The 20,652-nt window shown below is 32.3% G+C and overlaps 1 protein-coding gene across 1 annotated transcript; it reads right to left on the bottom strand.

Annotated features, from left to right (window-relative positions):
• Positions 1–721: 721 nt before the first annotated feature.
• On the bottom strand, positions 722–11,648 carry LOC134705570 (uncharacterized). The gene is made up of 2 exons (XM_063564286.1): positions 11,531–11,648; positions 722–2,551 (listed from the first exon to the last, which is right to left on the bottom strand). The coding sequence occupies exons 1-2, from the start codon at positions 11,644–11,646 to the stop codon at positions 904–906; spliced, it is 1,764 nt and encodes a 587-aa protein (XP_063420356.1). The 5' UTR covers positions 11,647–11,648; the 3' UTR covers positions 722–903.
• Between the last annotated feature and the right edge of the window lie 9,004 nt (positions 11,649–20,652).

Consider the following 20,652-nt stretch of genomic DNA (forward strand, 5'->3'; position numbering starts at 1 on the left):
ATTCAATTATAACTCTTGGTAAACTTGATGATCGTTAACGTGTGGAGAAATCCGTATGTGACAATTGCAATAATGTGTGCATGTACGCCAGAAATGATTTGGGCCAATGCTACGTTAGCGCATTAAGTCTTCAAAATAACGTAAAAATAACGCAAATTTGATCATCGTTATCATGTGGAGAAATCCATTTGCATGCATTTACGCCAAAACTAATTGGCGCCAATGCTTCGTTAGCAGTGATATTTTTCAAAACAGCGTAAAAAATAAAACATGCGATTGTTTCATTTATTTATTAAGTATGATAACAAAATATTAAACTTTTTACAGGTAGAAAACCTAATTACTTGCCATTTAGAACACAAACATACAAATTCTGTAGTAATTTACCTTTCATTTGATACCTTTATTATCACAAGATGTCTTTTACAAAGTTTGATATTTATACATATACGTAATAACTTTTATTTTGTTTTAAAGATATACTACTTTTCAACATGTTTCATTTGATCAAGACCGATTTGACCTTACAAAGTTAACCATATTATGTTGTTTTAAAAGAATTTCGCTACAACCGTTGTTAGTGGCCGTTTAACTATAAGAAGTGAGCTTTTTTCTTTCTTTTTTTCTTCCCCTGTCGAAGTCCTTTATTTAAGATGTAGTTACTGAATAGCAGCAAAACATCGCTGTATATTTCCTTTTTGAGCTTTTTGTTTTTTGTTGTTGTTGTTGTTGTTGTTATTACTGTGTAGATTTTGTGTCGTGGATGGATCCTCATATCATTCATTATTTTATTATATAAAAAATAGACAATATTCAACATTCCCAAAACGAATTACTGGAAACTAGAAATAATGAAACAGATATCATGTTACGATCATGTTTGGATTAACAGTATTGTGTTCTTTAATAGGTTTGATAAATATTAATTGTTTCACTATCGTTGTTTACCACTAACAGTTCTCTCGTTTCAAAGTTGTAAGATAAATCGCCTGGTTTATTGATATCATCGTTTTCTGTCAGGACAATTTCTATCTGTCCATCACCAGATATTCTGTGTATGTTGTTTGATAAATATCCTGCTACATAAACATCACCATGATCATCTACTGCAACACCACTTGGACATTTCAGGTCAGGGCTGTTGTATATCTCTTGTTCTTTCCCATCCGATGCTACGAAGTAGACTTTACTTTTAGTAACGTCTGAACAGTATACACCACCATCTTTGGTGGCACATATGTCACATGGATCGAACGTTGTTTTTATCGTGTTCATAACTTTACCACTGATATTCATAAGAGTTAGAGTTCTGGGTTGATTTTCGACCCATATTTTATCTTTTACACTGGTGATTCCGTAACAATGTCCTTCAATCTTTATTTTTCTTCCAGGTTTAGATAAGTTCAGGTCAATGATCTGGATACCTCCATAACCTGCAGATACAAAAGCATGGGTATTGTCATACACGTTAATATGTTCTATCTTATAATCAACTTTAATTACTTTTGGGTTGGAGCCATCAAGTTCACAAACATAAAGTGTATTCATTGAACGCTGACTTAGGAGTAACCTACCACCAGGGATAAAGCAACCTCTATGAACGTGCACATTATCACCTAATTTTGTAGTCTTGAATAAATTTGTCAACGATAACTTCCTCTGTTCTCCGACCATAAACTGACATTGCTGGTCAATATCTAGTACAGATGTTGGTGCTTGGACATTCTCTATATCTATTGTACCCAAGTCTGGGAGTTCATTTTGTATGTTTGACTCTAACCCTGAAGGATGATACGTTAGTGTCGGAACAGTAGCTGTTTGAATATCTCTGATTTCCATTTCTTGTTGGTGAGTTTTCGCATCTAGAAATTTTACTGCCTGGAATAAGTGAATTTCAGATGTATATTGCTTTAGTGATTTGATATCTTTTCTCCATGTGGATAGTGAGTCGTAGCTTGATTGGACGGTAGTTATAACATGGGACACCGCCTCTGCACACTGTTCATACTTGTTATCAATGTCCTTGTGTAAATTTGATTCTAACTTATCTAAATGGGCGATAAATTTCAGTTTCATTTCCGTCACGCTTTTCGTGATTTTGCTCCGACTTTTTTTCAAATCTTCAAATGTTGTCTTATTTCGACTCAGTATGTTTTCTGTAACTTGGCTTAGATTGCTAATTCTTCTCTCTAGGTCCAATATAGCAGTGCTATCTTTTACCTTTTTGGCAGCCTTTTCGACTGAAATGATAGGATTGCATTTAGGATGTGATACCGGTACACATGAATCACAGATCACCGTGTCATGTTGACAGCAATACAGTACGATCTTCTGGTCGGGATGATTCTCGCAGTTCTTGGACAATGTAAGAAGTGAAGAACTGAGTTCTTGTATTTCTTTCATTGGTACTATCTTGTGAGGTGGGTACATTCTTTCATGAACTCTAGCACATGTTTTACAAACTAGTTCACCACAATCACTGCACCAGGATTCGGCTTTAATGTCTTCTTTACCACGTTGACAGCCGACACAAAATGTTCTGTCTGCCATACTAAAACATGAGAAATACAAAGCGTTTAAGCATTAAAGTTATAACAAAATGTAAACATATCAACGCGAGTTTCGTTAGATCTTCCACGCGACATATCAGAAAACGGGAGCGATGAGAGATCGGTTATTAATTAGATTGAGTATGGTACAACATCAAATTGCAGATTATAATATACCATGGTTTTCCCTCCACACACTTTTTAGGCAAATTAATTCATTAAATTATAAAAGGAAAAAATCCAGTTTATGTTACAAGGTAGATTTTGTTACACATGTACACATTCAAGTTTTAAAATCGATAGTCTTCGTAGAAAATACTGCTGTTCATTTTTGTCTGTTATCAGAAAATTGGATTATTCTCTTATTGCTGAAATGTTTGAAAACAAACAGAACGTATAAAAGTAATCATATGTTCGCATGAGGTCAAACGTCATCAGAATACACATTTTAAGGTCACGGAGGTTCATATAACACTCTTCAAATGCAATACACGTCAGTGGACGGATTTTAAAATCGATATCTGTATAATATACAGATACAGCATAGCGATATCTATAGGGCTGTATCTGTAAAGTAAGACACCCAACTGCATGATAAAAAAATATCTGCAAATTTTCGTTGAAAGGTCAAACTAAGCTCAGAGGAAAATTCAAAACGGAAAGTCTCTATTCAAATGGCGAAATCAGAAGCTCAGACACATCAAACGAATGGGCATTTTATTATGTAGAATGACACCTTTAAACAAGTTGCATTAATGTATGTCTGAAGGACATAATCCTTATGGCAAGACAATATTAGTTTGGTAATTTTTTCATTTTATTTCATGTACCGTGTCAGGAACACGATAGTGTTTATCACATAGTCCGTCTCTATGTTTGTTGGCGTTTGTTTGTGTAGCAGTTCAGCATTTTTGTTTTTCGGTTGTGAAACAACTTTTTTGAATTTTGGATCCTCAATGCTCATCAACTTTGTTCTTGTTTGGCTTTATAAATATTTTGATATGAGCGTCACTAATGAGTCTTATGTAGACGAAACGCGCGTCTGGCGTACAATATTATAATCCTGGTACCCTTGATAACTATTTACACAACTGGGTCGATGCCACTGCTGGTGTACGTTTCGTCCCCGAGGGTATCACCAGCCACGTAGTCAACACTTGGGTACATGAATATCAATAATGTGGTCTTTTTTTAAAAATAAATTTCCTGTTTACAAAACTTTGAATTTTTCGAAAAACTATGGATTTTCTTATCCCAGACATTGATAACCTTTGCCGTATTTAGCACAACTTTTGGGAATTTTTGATCTTCAATGCTCTTCAACTTTGTTGGCTTATAAAGATTATGATATGAGTGTCACTGATGAGTCTTGTGTAGACGAAATGCGCGTCTGGCGTACTAAATTATAATCCTGGTACCTTTGATAACTGTTTTCACCTTATCATTTATGTGTTTCCATCGGATTTGGAGTGTGTTCCAGATTGGTTCCAGTTAATTATGTAAAACACCATCGAACAGATGTATTGTTTTGTTCACGCATCATACAAGTCTGGGGTATATCGCTATACAACCAGGTCCAATCCACCATTTTCTACATTTGAAAATGCCTGTAATAAGTCAGGAATATGACAGCTGTTGTCCATTTGTTTGATGTGTTTTATCAATTGAATTTGCCATTTGATTAGAGACTTCCCGATTTGAATATTCCTCGGAGTTCAGTATTTGTTTTTTTTTTACTTTATACTACCGTTACCTTTACTTTATTTACCCCCTTCACTTTAAATTTACAATTCATTGTAGGTGACAAATAATACGATCAAAACCTATCATTTACAGAAATGCATAAGAAATTAATTGGTCGTCGCACTCACTGACCGCCGTAAACTTTCACTGCAAAGATCAAAAAGTCTGAAAAGACCAGTTTTTGTCTGAATTAGCATCAATTTTTACTCGACATTCCTAATTTGCCTGAAAATTAAAAAAAAATTCTTGACATAGTATGATATTTCTTGATTTTTCCTGACAAGTTCTTGACAGTATGAACATTGTCTGAAAATTTCTCGACACTTCCTGTATCATCTGATAAGAGTCTAGATTAGTCTCGACCAATTATTGACTGTCTTAAATTTGTCTCGACATGTCTTGACATAATATTGACATTCTAAATAATGTCTGAATATGTCTTGACATATTCTTGACATTCTAAATAATGTCTGAATATGTCTTGACATATTCTTGACATTCTAAATAATGTCTGAATATATCTCGACACATTCTTGAATATGTCTTGATACTATCTCAACAGTTTAAATTTCGACTGAAATGTAAACAGACTTATTATTCCTGGAGTAGATAAAAAAAAAATTAATCTTTGGGAATTATTTGTTTTTTATGTAAGAATAATTGACTTCATAATTTTGATGCAGAAAATACAATTAAATTCAATTTTTCATCATCAAAATGATGATTTTCATTTTCATCTATCAACAAACTTTTTAAATTACAGTGGCAGTCAACGGCTAAGTTCTATGGCTGATTACAGGTAATTTCTTGCGTGTACTCTGACTTGTGGAATACCTTAATTTTATGGGGAACATCCCGTCCATGTGTATTCCAACAGATGACATTATACAAATTGTTCTTCTGTTGAATGAATGATTCGTATATCACCATGATTTGCTATTTATATAAACAAAATTTTGGTACAATAATTATTTACCATATTAACATTGACTATTATGAATGTTTAATGAAATATTTCACAGTATGATTAGTTTTAATTATTTAATTTATAAGATTTAGGAATCACAATTTGTAATTATTTAAAACCCACATTTAAATTATTTCATACTTTAGAATTAATAGCCATATGTGCATTTGTAAAATTATTTTATACCCAATTTTTCAATTATTTTACATGCCAACCTTTAATTTTGTTGTAAGAAGTGTAACTTGAAACAACAGTATATTATATAAAGAGAAAAACAGATTAAATTCATAAATATTAGTCGTGATTTCTAGAGCTCAGAACTGTCAAGTAAATTTAGTACACAATTAAAAATGTTCGGAATATGTCAAGCCATACTGAGAAAAAATAAGAATGTCAAGAATATGCCGAGGAATATCAAGACAATATTCAAACGTCAAGATTTTGTCAAGAAATTTTAAGACTATATTAAGAATGTCGAGAATATGTCGAGTAAATTTCATACAATTTTAATATAAATGATAATTTGTCAAGAAAAACTAAGACACCAGTTATACTTTTGGAGAATGTCGAGTAAAAGTTCATGCAAATTAAGACAAAAACTGGTCTTTTCAGACTTTAAAACTTTTGTAGTTTTTGTGTGTAGCAAGAGCATATCATGGGGCGGACCTAGCTATTTAAAAGAAGATATTCATCCCCCCTCTCGACCCCCCCCCCCATCCGGCACTGATCCGCCACTGTTTTCTTTGAACAATTTAAAGGTAACTACATTTGCTAACATGAATTGAATAATGCATATTACGAGAACCAGCTTTGGCATTCATTTTATTTCATTAGAATTTAGAGTATGAAAATACAAAAATAGAATAAAGGTGTAAACAATGGTTTATTTAGGGATGTTTTTTAACAGTAGTAACCAGAGGCTACTATTAAAGATGTGAAAATGTAACTGTACATCGAGCTGTACATGTGTAAAAGAAGAACCAGATGGATGCATGATAAAGCTGTAAACTCTACAATCATTGACAATTACAATACTAAAATAAACGATGTTCCACTATCAAAAGATAAAAATTCTGAAGTTAACAAATATGACCTTCTTGCACGTCAATCAGTGAGAAATCAGCTGTTCAAATAGAGAACGATAATATAATAGTGGCTTCAACTTAACAAAGATGCGAAATTTTTACTTAAAATTATAATATAAAATCATAAACAAATACTTACACTAGTTTAACAAAGATTGAACACAATGCTATATATCGAACAGCGAAGCCAAATTCCTTTACAACATTTTAATGTGGAATCGCATCATACATTAACATAATTAAATTATAGCACGTACACCAAGCGTAAAACACGTGTTAAGGGCGGAGATTTTGAAGTTTCTAAAAATATGTTTTAATAATACTATCCAGGAATTTCTTTCTTACATCATATTTTGGATGCACTTTCTTTTATGCAGTTTAAATTTAAACTATTGGTTGAATTTGTTAATATTTTTTTTCAAATAAACAAATCAACCTCAAAGTATACCAAGTTTTACATGATGCTGTGAATTGAATGCCTTCATGAAATAAATCCGGAGAGACTCATTATAATACACAGAAAATCAGCAATTGATTATTTCAGTCTGAGTTGTGTTTTATATATATTGACTGTTTCCGAATCCGTTTTTACTATTATAGAGCTTTTGCAGAACTCATGAAGTTCGTATCTGAAGTGTTAGGGGGTATGAGTATAACATACATTTAATTTCGATACAGTTGTCATTCCTTTGCCTTACATAAATGAGTGAAGTTCGGTAACTAGAGCCTTTAAGGGCCTGTTTCGATCAGCTGAGATTTTTTTTTATATACAATTGATAAATTAAATTATGCAATTTTTATACTTTTGCTTTAGTTTCAGAAGACAACAACCAAATACGGCAAAATTCCCTTAAACTTACCAATTCAAGGCAGCAGTCCAACAACGGGTTGTCTGATACTTCTGAACATTTCAGGGCAGATAGATCTTAATCAGATGAGCAATGTTACCCCTGTCAGGTTTGCTCTAAATGCTTTGGTTTTTGAGATATGAGCCAAATCTTAATTTTATTCTTATGTTTAGCAATGGCGGCCATCTTGGTAGGCAGGACGGGTCATCGAACACATTTTTGTCGAGCCTTCGACTTTAGTCGAAAAAGCGAGAATAAGCGATCCTACATTCCGTCGTCGTCGTCGGCGGCGGCGGCGTCCACAAAAATTCACCCTGTGGTAAAAGTTTTTGAAATTTTAATAACTTTCTTAAACTATACTGGATTTCTACCAAACTTGGATAGAAGCTTTTTTATGATCATAAGATAGTATCCATGAGTAAATTTGGAAAAAAAAATTCCATTTTTTCCGTATTTTACTTTTTAAAAGAACATTTTACTATTAACAATAACCACAATAAACCTATTTCTCGTATCAAACATAAACTAAAAGAACTAGCCAAGGAATTTGTTTTTGTCCCGGCCGATAAAGCTGCTAATAATATTATTATTGTTTGACGTAAATTTTACATTAAGGTTCTGAAAAAGGAAATCACCAATTCACCAACATTCCAACTGACTCCATTTTCAGAAAACGAAATTTGTAACAAACATAAACTTTTAGCCACCGCTTTACAAGCAGAGCCAAATACAATGAAAGTCCCAACTATGTATTGGCTTCCAAAGCTACACAAAACCCCTTACAAATATAGATTTATTTCGTCTTCAAGCCATTGTTCAACTACTAAATTGTCTTTTCTTCTTACCAGCACACTCGGTACAATTAAAAACCTTATAATAAATTGTTCAAATAAGGCCTTCGAAAATAGTGGAATAAATTACTTTTGGAGTGTCAAGAACTCGTTGGAAGTACTTGATAAATTGCATGCTCATATTGGTGATTTTGAATTTGTTCAAAGTTCTGATTTTTCTACCCTGTATACCACATTGCCTCACATTCTCATTAAGAAAAAAATCACACACCTAATTAAATGGACATTCAAAAAATCAGAATGTGAATATATATGTTCAAACTCTTTTGGGTCATTTTTTAGTAGCAATAAACAAAAAAACTATGTTAATTGGACATGCTTTGATACTATATATGCCCTTGAATTTTTACTAGATAACATTTTTGTTCGCTTTGGGGATTCCGTATATCGTCAGATTATCGGAATTTCAATGGGGACTAACTGTGCACCACTTATTGCGGACCTCTTTTTGTATTGTTATGAGTTACAATTTATGACAAAAATAAGCAAAGACCCATCAAAACAACATCTGATAAACAAATTTAATAATACTTTTAGATATTTGGATGATATTTTGGCTCTCAATAATGACGACTTCAGTATGTATATTAATGAAATTTATCCTGCTGAACTTACTTTAAATAAAGCTAATACTAATAATGACCACTGCCCTTTCCTCGATCTTGATATCTATATCACTAACGGAAAGCTGAATACTAAAATTTATGATAAAAGGGATGATTTTTCATTTCCTATCGTTAATTATCCGTTTTTAGATGGTGACGTTCCCTTGTCACCATCTTACGGTGTTTATATATCTCAACTTGTACGATTCGCTCGTGTTTGTAACAATGTTTTAGATTTTAACGAGAGAAATTTATGTATTACTGAAAAATTATTACACCAGGGTTTTCGATATCACAAACTAGTCAAAACTTTTACTAAATTTTATCATCGGTATAAAGACATCATTCTTAAATATAGCTCAACATGCAGACTTTTTATACGTTCAGGTATTTCACATCCAATTTTGTATGGAAATATTCTTTATAAAGCACAAAGGTGTCAGTATTCACCTCAGAAACTTACAAAACCTTTCAATAGACTGATTAAGAAGGGATATAATTACGATACTGTTGTCAAGTCATTAAAGATTGCATATTTTGGCGTTAATATTGAGTCACTGATAAGGTCTTTGCGTCGGAACTAAAGACATTTATTCTAAAAACAGTTGTTGGCATGACACGGGTTATGTTCTTCTCATATATGTTATGATGGTATGACACTTAACCCCTAACGGGAAGGATTGTGCCTGATGTTCATATGATGAAATCATAATCTTTCAGTCAGTTTAATTGAAGTCTGGAGCTGGCATGTCAGTTAACTGCTAGTAGTCTGTTGTTATTTATGTATTATTGTCATTTTGTTTATTTTCTTTGGTTACATCTTCTGACCTCAGACTCGGACTTCTCTTGAACTGAATTTTAATGTGCGTATTGTTATGCGTTTATTTTTCTACATTGGTTAGAGGTATAGGGGGAGGGTTGAGATCTCACAAACATGTTTAACCCCGACGCATTTTTGCGCCTGTCCCAAGTCAGGAGCCTCTGGCCTTTGTTAGTCTTGTATTATTTTTATATTAGTTTCTTGTGTACAATTTGGAAATTAGTATGGCGTTCATTATCACTGAACAAGTATATATTTTTTTAGGAGCCAGCTGAAGGACGCCTCCAGGTGCGGGAATTTCTCGCTACATTGAAGACCTGTTGGTGACCTTCTGCTGTTGTTTTTTTATTTGGTCGGGTTGTTGTCTCTTTGACACATTCCCCATTTCCATTCTCAATTTTATTAATATTTTCTGCAGGGAAACATTACATTCACTCTGTGGTTACAGTTTTTAGAATTTTAATAACTTTCTTAAACTATCCTTGGTTTGTACCAAACTTGGACAGAAGCTTGTTTATGATCATAAGATAGTATCCAGAAGCAAATTTTATAAAAAAAATAAATCCATTTTTTCCGTATTTTACTTTTAAATGGACTTAAGTTTTTCTGCAGGGAAACATTACATTCACTCTGTGGTAAAAGTTTTTAAAATTTAAAAAAAACTTTCTTAAACTATCCTGGGTTTGTACCAAACTTGGATAGAAGCTTATTTATGATCATAAGATAGTTTCCAGAAGTAAATTTTGTAAAATGATAACTCAATTTTTTCTGTATTTTACTTTTAAATTGACTTAGATTTTCTTCCAGTTAACATTACATACAGTCTGCAGTTAAAGTTTTCAAACATTTATTAGATTCATTAACTATCCTAGATTTCTACTAAACTTTGACAGAACCTTCTTACAATCATAGGATAGTATCAAGAGGAATATTTTTATTGATTTTTTGCCTCATTTTTGTTGAGCCTGCGATTTACAACAAAAGTAGGCGAGACACTGGGTTCTGCGGAACCCTTACAAATTTTTAAACTCGATACCCAATTATTATTGTGGCCAAGTTTGGTTAATTTAGCAGATGAATTTTATTGTAAACATCATACTTTAAATATGAATAGAAATGATCCTGTCTAGGGTATAAAAAGTAAAATCACAAAAAATACTGAACTCCGAGAAAAACTCAAAACGGAAAGTCCCCAATCAAATGACAAAAGCATTTGATAAAACACGGGATTGTTGTTATTGTTGTTAAAGATTCATAGAACTTAACTAGATCATAAAAGTTAATAATTTGAAATTAGTATAGACCAATCGTTGTTGAACAAGAGGCGGAAGAAATCAAGGCGACATTCAAAACGCACTAGTTTTCGGTGTTTTATATCTTCTCAGCTGCCAATCTAAAGAGGATATACAATGACAGAGAATATTATTGGTTACATAGTGTGTTAGTGGCCTAATACGATATAAACTTGGTCAGTAAATTCCATATGAGGTGAGAGCGACGCTCCAACCCCATATGGAATTTACTTACCCCGTCAATTAATCTGTTAACCTTACATATAAATATTAAATTGTGTACCCATAACAAAACAAAAGCAACAGAGGTTAATGAGCGGTTATAAAATGAAAACAAAAACAAAAACAGATGCTTTGTTATTATGGTTAGAAATGGGGGACAACTAAATAATTCTTTGAAAAATGAAATATCAATCCAGAAAAGAAATCGAATTCCCTCTATCAAACAAAAATATTTGAACGAAAATTAAAGCATTTCAATGTCAAGTTGTATGTTGCACATTTAAAATGTACCATGAACGTGTTCCTCTCACACATTTCATGGACATTTAAATGAATTACAAAACATTCATCTATAATAAATATTTAAATCTCATTTTCCATGTTTAACTAACACGGAATGTTAATCTTTGTTAAATAGATTTTATTGATCAAACATTCGACCGTTTGAATAGTTTATTTATATATATTGAGTAAAAATTTCGTCACGTTTTTCTGAAAATGATTAAGAAGAAAAATAGCTTATTTTACAAAGCAAAACGGTAACTTACCATGATACAACTGAAAAATGAATCCAATCCTCTTTGAATAAGGTAAAGGTGACAAAACCATATGGTTTACTACCTGTCAAAAAGTTTATTGACTGGGTAGTAAAGGGAGATGCCATTGATTAAATATTGACAAAAGAAAAATTCACACCAGGTTAGCCAGGTTAGCGATAAACATATGATATTGAACCATAAATGAATTTGAATTATATTAAGACATTGTAAAATTATCATTTTTATATGTCTACTACCTGGAATTTGATGACGTATTACAGGGTTGCGTATATAAACTCTGTAATCTGGGTAAAATTTGATAAAGATCTTAAACAAACACCACTTATGTTATTTTAGTCATAACTGACACATTCATTTAAACCAAAAAATTAAAATAAAACTATAAAAAATTTGAACATCATGATGAACGTTGTACGACAAGCTTAATATTCAAGTAGGATATGAGAGTTTTAAGAGCCAATATGAGTAAAAAAAATATTTTGTTTCAGTTCCTACCAGGAAATTCACAGTTTGCCTAATATGTAACGTCATGAAATGAAAACTGATTCTTACAACAAAAAGTCCTTTCTCACATCAAGTCATTCTTTGGATATGATATATTTATATTCTATATACTTATTTGAAATATTAGCTAGAAATGTGAACCTTATTTGAGCTTTGTCGAACCTTTTCTTTGAAACATTCTAAAAATTGAACACAGATTCTACGTGTTTGGTTGTTCTTTGATGTGTGCTCTTCTTTGTCCTTATATAAATCAAATACAAATAAGAAGATGCGTTATGACTATCAATGATCAAAGGTCAAGGATTTGAACAAACTCAGGTCTCCTAGCAGCCTTACTTAACGAAAAAATATTCTAATGTATTGCACGCTATAACATGCGGCGTCTTTGGAAAATGTGTAACAATTCAGAAGGCATATAGGCTAATGTTAACTATAATACAGCAAATGCAAAACAATGTTGGCAATCATAAAACAACGGTTTCAATGTATAATAAGCAAACAACCTGAATGAAGCACACACGGAATGTGTCTTGGTAACGTGTTTTAGCACTGAACCCTACTCTTAACCTTGAACAGTGAGGCCAAAACAGTTCAGCATGAGAACAAACTATTTGGATAGTATAGATTCATCAGATTAGGTAAGAGAGTGACCAGACAGAAAGTAAAATGACGCAGGACATTGTTACGATTGATTCTAAACAGCAGAATTTATCATGACATTGTCACGATAGAAATCCGACAAAAATGATCTGCTGAGTTTCCCAAATGTTATAGATATTCAAACCGTCGAACATATTTGGTCTACCTCTCTTGACTATTTCCAATTCATATTGATCTGCTATGAAGGAATTTGTTTAAATAATGATAGGACACGCCGGATGATAGTAATACGACATGTTTTCATTTTTCTTGTAGTGCCTTCTAATCTCAAACGGGAGTTTAAATCGTGTTTGTATGGCCGCCACATTATTTTTTTTTCTAATTTTCAAATTATAAATGTGTCTACCAATCCCGAAATTGAAGGCTGCATAAAGAAAGAAAGATGCAACAAATTCAAATTTTACAACGTTAATATATATTATACTTCGACTTTTAATGCAAGAACGAAATGGTGTGTTCACACTAAATCTACATACTAGACAAAAATATCTATTGTCCTTTGTATGAAAAACCGACTAATTTTTTGTTTTTGTATTTATATTTAGTGAGCTTTCCAGTGATATTTTTCTCGCCATGGCCATTCTTACAGTTTTCAATCTCAACACATGCCACATTTATTCACAATATCACAGCCAAATGTGTATACTCTAAGGTTCTAACAATATTATGAAAATGTTCCAAATATATCCTTAAATTGTTAACGCCTTAATGAAAGCCCGATCTGAAACTCCTGAGGTTATGAATATTAATGTAAGCAAAAGTGGAGTTCAGTTGTTTCAGCCTCGCTAAAAACTATAAAATTTTAAAATGTTTTCATTGTTCAGAAAATTAGTTACTTATCTTACCAGATGTTTTTAAGAAATCTGTGTAATTTTAAATGTTTATCGTATGCTCACTATTGAAAAAGGTAGGTTTTTGGGGTGTAAGACGTGATGACAGAAATTTTAACATGTGATAAAAGAAAATAAGGTGATGACTATCATTAATTGTTTGGTTGTATGTGTCTCGAAAAAGGAAGGACAATCATTTCAACCCTGTTATCTCATTACCTAACATGATATAAAAATATTATGTGAGTTAACTATTTCTGACCCTTACAATGACATTACAACTTTAAAGGGGCATATTTTTTTTTGTTCAATCGTTAATGACAGTAAAAAAATGACATAATAATTTGCTTTCAGCAACCAATTTGGTTCAATTTAGTTCAGATAAGCTTAGAAATATAGCTGTTGAACTATTCACTTGCAATTGAATAGTTCAACCTTATTGAATCCGTATGCATGTGAACTTCAAGTTTATATATTAGCTAGAGATGGGTTAGCGTAAACTAGGCTTGCTTAACTATTAAAAGTAAAATTTGGTTGACATATGCTATTTACAAAGTTAGTCTTATACAGGTAAAAACGATGATTAACATGTTTAACAATCATTTCATTAGATGGCGTCCAGACTAGAATATACGTGAAAGGTTGATACACATTATCGAATCCATGCATCGATTGGGCTGATTCTCATTTCGCCTTAGCTGGAAAATCATTATATACATTTATTCTCATTTTACCTTAGTAAGCTTTTTCAGGTATAAAAGAATTAACTTAGGCGAAATGGGAACTTGTTTTATCCATGTAATTCAGTTATGATTTATTTGTATTGCAATAAGTTGATATTTGTCATTTTAATGCCAAAATCGGACAACGGACGCCAAGTGATGACCATTTGAGCCAGGTGAGCTAATAATATTCAAGGTAATAACCGAAAACGGCAAAATTTCCTTGCAATGACCAAGGTTTTCCGATTTATCTGAAAATTTCAGGGCAGATAGATCTTGACCTGATAAACAATATGACAGCATGGCAGATTGGCTTTTCTGCTTTGCTTGCAGAGATATAAGCCAAAATCTTCATTTTACCACTTTGTTCTATTTTTAACTATGGCGGCCATCTTGGTTGGTTGGCCGGGTCCCCGGACACGTTTTTAAACAAGATACCCCACTGATGATTGTGGCCAAGTTTTGTTAGATTTGGCCCAGTCGTTTCAAGGGAGAAGAAGTTTCTAAAAGTTAACGACGATAACGGACGACGGACGCAAAGTGATGAGAACATATCCAACTAAGTTGGACATCACGTGACTTTTGTGACGTATAATAGTCGCCATTTTGTATTATATTTTCTCATATAAAATGCATATATGCTTCAATAAAGTTTAATTTTCTCTTAAACCTTACCCGTTTTCTTACTTTTGCAAATCAATCCTTGATTTTCAGACATATTTCTATTAAACAATGTTGGTCCTAACAGTTTAATTTTTTATTTAATTCGGTCAAATCGGAATCGTAAAACATGCACTTTTTCTCGTCATTTCTCCGTTGACTCAATGCTAAATTACCGATACCCATGTCCACTTTTACAATAATTGAAAGAATTCTGTAAATAAAAAACTAACTTTGCAAATCGAGTAAGTATATTCAAACATATAGCTGGCGATGAAGACTACTTTAAACAGTTTAATTTCAGGGCAAATTCGGTCAAGCATCGATTTAAAAAAGGGAATTTTCCGAGATTTTTCAAAATGGCGGCTGATGTATCATATGGAAATGTTGCATCAATTCAATGATTTCTATAGTAAGACTTTCCTAGATTATATCTAATTTTTCATAAAGAATTTCTGGTGTTTCTGTTATTTCTTTATATGTAATATTTCGATATCATTGATTTCAAAATTTCTTTATAAAAAAGAAATATTTTAAGTGTGACACGGGAACATTTATTTTGACAGATATTCATCCAGGTATACTGTTACCAGAACATAGTTTACTGACCGAACAGGTGAAATCTAACTTGGGTTATAATGTTACATCATAATATACAGGTAGACGTGCAAACCAAAAGCAACCACCTGGTGACATTTCACATCCTGTCAGTGTGTATACATGTATTACCAGAGTTTAAATTTTGTGATATACAAAAGTTTTCATAAATGTACAAATAAATATCTTCTCCTTCCCGTGTCAAATCAGAAGAAGTATGTTTCATAATAAATTTAAGAAAATATGAATATTATAAAAAAAATCTTTAAAAATATTTTTTGCTTAAAAGGCATTCAAATATTTATATGTTTCTATAATTATTTCAAAGATATATTCCGATTAAAATTTTAATTTAAATGAATTTCGACCATTGAATATGATTTTATTGTTTTTTATTTTTTAATTCAATATTTAAAGCTAAATCCAGGCATTGAATCGATATAAAGTTTAAATTGTTTAAAAAAAAGAGTTATTGTATACATTCCAACAGAGACGTATAATACGATTCGTCTGGTTTTAACAATATTGTATACCCGATAGTATCTACTGACAGAGTTATCGGTCCTGAATAGGACTGATATAGTTGGGTATGAAAGCTCACTTGGCCCTTTGGACCAGATGAGCTAAACATATCGCAATAACTTTGATTTTACAGTTTATAAAACCTAATAATTATTTCCATAATTATAAATAAATGGTACTAAGATTGCCCATATTATGAAAAACAAGGCACTGAAGGACACAGTGGATCTGTTTTTCTAATTGTATAAAATTCATAAAATTGTAACTTTTATTGAATAAAACCAATTGATATTTCATGGGAAGCAACTAGCAAATGATTATATACAAAACAATACCAATATTAAAAAAGAAATCATTAAAAGTAATTATCTATAAATATTTCGGATAACAGATATCCTTCATCAGTATGATTATGATGTAAAACGAATCACGATTTTATCTCAATATACATTCTGAAAACAATAACAATGTTGAAATTTAAACAATAAAAACAATTAAAACCAAACAAAAAAAAAGTTTGTACTATTCTAAAATTTAGATTACATAGCTATTTTCAACAGTGGCTGAATAGATGTGCTTAAAAAACGAGTGCGATATGGACTGGAACATTTTTTCAACTCAGATGTTACTACATCCCCATTATCATGATCAATAATCTGTGCTAATCTATCTAATCTAATAAAACACTTTAAATTTGACAACGGTAAACCACTAACAACAGAGGCTGTGTATTTCAACATCCCAAATAAAGTGTAGTTTGATAAAGGTAAAGTAATTGAACATGACTCTGTAGTTGTACATCCGAAATGAAAAGAACCCTGCAATTTCAACTGATATAATTCAACAATTTTAGAGCTGACAAAGGTCAACAACAGATACTGTGTAGCAATATGGAATACCGGTATAACCCAAATAAAAAGGACTGCGCGAATTAGAACTACACGTTTTCATTTATTCCATTTGTTGCCAAAGTTTTATATTTTCTTATCCAAACTATTTTCCTAGTAGGTCTATCCTCCCTAGACCAAGCAGTGTTTTGGTTTATGATTGTAATATTCAGTCGATTGAGATCTGCTTAAGTATTGATAGTAGATCTAAAATGTCGACTGAAAGGAATGTCTTGCTTGCATTCATAGTCGCTACGATTGCCGTTCATTCGTTTGGGAAATGGATGTTCTGACTGGCCATCATACGGTTTACTACATTTACACTGTGGACGATGCACAACATGTGTAGTCTTGCAAGTAACATAGAAAAAATGGTGTATTCTGCACCGATGGTGTGACTATTAAAGGTCCTGATATTCGTTATCTATTTGCAAGTCAGACGTTGTTTGTTTCTGCATCCCTTTCAACAGCCCACAGACAAAGAGTCTGCTTTAGAAGATAAATCAGTTCTCACCAGAAAGTCTTCAATGCTTTTGGGCCTTCGAAACGCCAGTATAGGTGGCTCGGTAAAGATCTTGGATAGTTAAGAATTTTTTCAATTTCTTTCCAATTTTCGCGGATTGATGTGATAACTTGTCAAATTCGGGATTGTAAGTCAGCACATGTAAAACCGACACTCTCTTGATAACCTTTTTGTCTTTATAATGTAAAATTATATACATGTTAATTATCTGAAATAATTCTTGCTGAAAGGAAGTTTATATCAATGCTAATACAGCAGTTGTGTTTATAATTACTGACACGGTTCCATTATTGCGTTTTATAAATATTTACTGTAGCACCATTGTGATTAACAACTAAAAGTTCTCCTGTTTCAAAGTTGTAAGATAAACCAGTCGGTAGATTGATACCATCTTCTGCTGTCAAGACAATATCATGTTCCTGTCCATCATTTGACAATCTATGTATATTGTATTATAGTTTCCCTGCTACATACACATCACCATGGTCATCTACCGTCACACCCTCAGCATGTATCAGATCGTGACTGTTGTATATCTCTATTTCTTTTCCGTCCGAAGTAACTGCATATACTTTATTACTCCTAGTATCTGTACAAAAGACATCACCATTTTTGTTGGCACATATATCATTAGGATTGAATGTTAAATGTATGGTATCCATAACTTTACCATTTATATCAACTATTGTTAGAGTGTTAGTGTGATTTCTGATCCAGATCATATCCTTCATACTAGTGATACCTCCACAATTTCCTCCAACTTGTACTTTCTTTACCAGGAATAATGCAGCCTCTTAATAAGTTTCTCACATCATTCCTGAATTTCGTATACTGAATCTGAATCGATCTAAATAAAGCCAGTTAGCGTTCACATCTATACTATTCTGTGTTCTGATGACATAGATTTTAACGAACGTAATCAATGCATCACTGGTAAATTGTTGTGTCAGGGATTTCGATACCATAAATTACTTAAAACTTTTACTAAATTTTTTCATAGATACAAAGATTTGATTAGTAAATTTGGCTATACCTGTAGAAAGCTTATTAAAAATGGTATTTCACATCCTAAATTTTATGGTAATATTGTACTTAAAGCGAGGAAATCACTTTGTTATCCTTGTAAACTCATCGAAACTTTAAACAAACTTATAAGTGAGGGTTATCGTACCAATATTGTAATTAGATCTCTGAATATATTTCACATTGGCACTAATATTGATTTTGTCATTAGCAAATTAAAACATAACTAAATTTCATTATCTTTTGAGGCGAGATGTATAGAGACACAGACACGTTAACTTTTATTACTATATATAGAAGTCGCTCTTCACTTTACTACTACCTTTCGATACATTTATTTTTGGCATTGCACAAGTAATGTCTTCTTTGACTATTAATGACGTTAAAATAATAAATCCCTGTGATGTGTTTTAGTCGATTTTAGTCTCTGATGCATGATTTTTTATTATTAATTGGTTTTGGCTTTTAACTAGCTGTCAGTAATTGCGAGTACTCTCAAATCGTATTTTTTTGTTAATTCGACCTGTTGATACTGTTTATAATGCTTTTTTGTTATTTTTTATTTATATGGATCTTGTCTGTACACCAGCCTTGATTATTTGTAATATCTTCAATTTTTCACTTATTCTTACTACATTTGTATAAACTTCAAGATTATAAAAAACCGGGTTCTTTTTCTAAAGTGAACTTTGATTGGTTAAATATTTCTCAGTTTTGTCCTGTGTTTGAATTTGTTTGTTAGCTTTTTGGTCATGAATGTACGTCTCTAATATTTAATTAGCTGTGCATTTGTATTCAGATATCGCAGATCAAATTTATTCGTTCATTGTGTAATCATACGTTTTTTTATTGAGTTAAGTCTGCCAATTGATACAACAGTTGTCGTTTGTTTATGAAATATATACGTGTTTCTCGTTTCTCGTTTTGTTTATATAGATTAGACCGTTGGTTTTCCCGTTTGAATGGTTTTACACTTGTAATTTTTGGGGCCTTTTATAGCTTGTTGTTCGGTGTGAGCCAAGGCTCCGTGTTGAAGGCCGTACTTTAACCTATAATGGTTTACTTTTTAAATTGTTATTTGGATGGAGAGTTGTCTCATTGGCACTCACACCACATCTTCCTTTATCTATTAAACGAAAAGACCTCATTTTGGGTGTCGCTTCTCTTCTTTCCACAATAAATTAATCAACACGGTTCTGTGTCCTATAGGTACAGTGCATATTGCCATTTGTCATCCATTCAAATGATTATTCAGATTGAGTATTTGGGGGGAAAACAAGAAAAAAGGCATCCGGATATTTTCCCGTCATTGGACGAAATTTCAAGTCAGATTAGACTTCCGGTTTGCGTTTTTCTGTATACTTTGAACATACATATAAACAAAGAATAAAGTGTATTTTCAGAATTCTATCTGCTATCATTTTCGAGTTTACTATCCACGGCAGTCACATAGCTTATTAGATAGAGAGGGTCTGTATACTACATCAATGACCACTATGGATCGATTAGTAAACTTAAAATTGAAAGTAAATACACTATATTTATATAGTAATGAATGTTCATAATATGCAGATAAGCGCTAAAAATATTCATGTGAACTTTTGATACCTTTTCTGAAATTCTCCAGTCATTAAATCTTTTACAAACTTCATTGATTACAAAAAAAGAAGATCTGGTATGATTGCCATGTTGAGACAACTCTCCACAAGAGACCAATATAATACAGATATTAACTATAGGTTACCGTACGACCTTCAACAACGAGCAAAGCCCATACCGCATACTCGCTTTAAAAGGCCCCGAACTGACAATGTAAAACAATTCAAACCAGAAAACTAGCGGCCTTATTTATGTACAAAAACATGAACGAAAAACAAATATGTAACACATAACATAAACAAACAATAACCACTGAATTATAGGCTTTTTACTTGAATGTTCATAAAATATGTATGTTCATATTGAAATTGTTAGAAAACCAAAAAATGGGAATATTGGAAATAAAGGAAGAGGGATAAAAAAAAAAAAGAAGCATTTTCCTGTCCCCAATAAGAGGAGGGATCGATATGACCTTTATCGGGACTCCGGGATCGGGTGTTTTTAAACTCGGGATTTCGGGATTGACCCTTTCGGGATCCGGCAATTCCTTTTTTTAATTTCGGGACCTCGGAATTTCGTTTTT

Source organism: Mytilus trossulus, chromosome 2, assembly GCF_036588685.1.
Source record: "Mytilus trossulus isolate FHL-02 chromosome 2, PNRI_Mtr1.1.1.hap1, whole genome shotgun sequence".
In the NCBI taxonomy this organism is placed as follows: domain Eukaryota; kingdom Metazoa; phylum Mollusca; class Bivalvia; order Mytilida; family Mytilidae; genus Mytilus; species Mytilus trossulus.

What these genes read in the sequence shown, in the direction of transcription:
- LOC134705570 (XM_063564286.1), bottom strand. Translation starts at nt 11,646, where the DNA reads ATGGCATCTCCCTTTACTACCCAGTCAATAAACTTTTTGACAGGTAGT. An exon ending in CATTTTTCAGTTGTATCATG is followed by an intron (nt 2,552 to 11,530) that starts GTAAGTTACCGT and finishes CTCATGTTTTAG; the next exon opens with TATGGCAGACAGAACATTTT.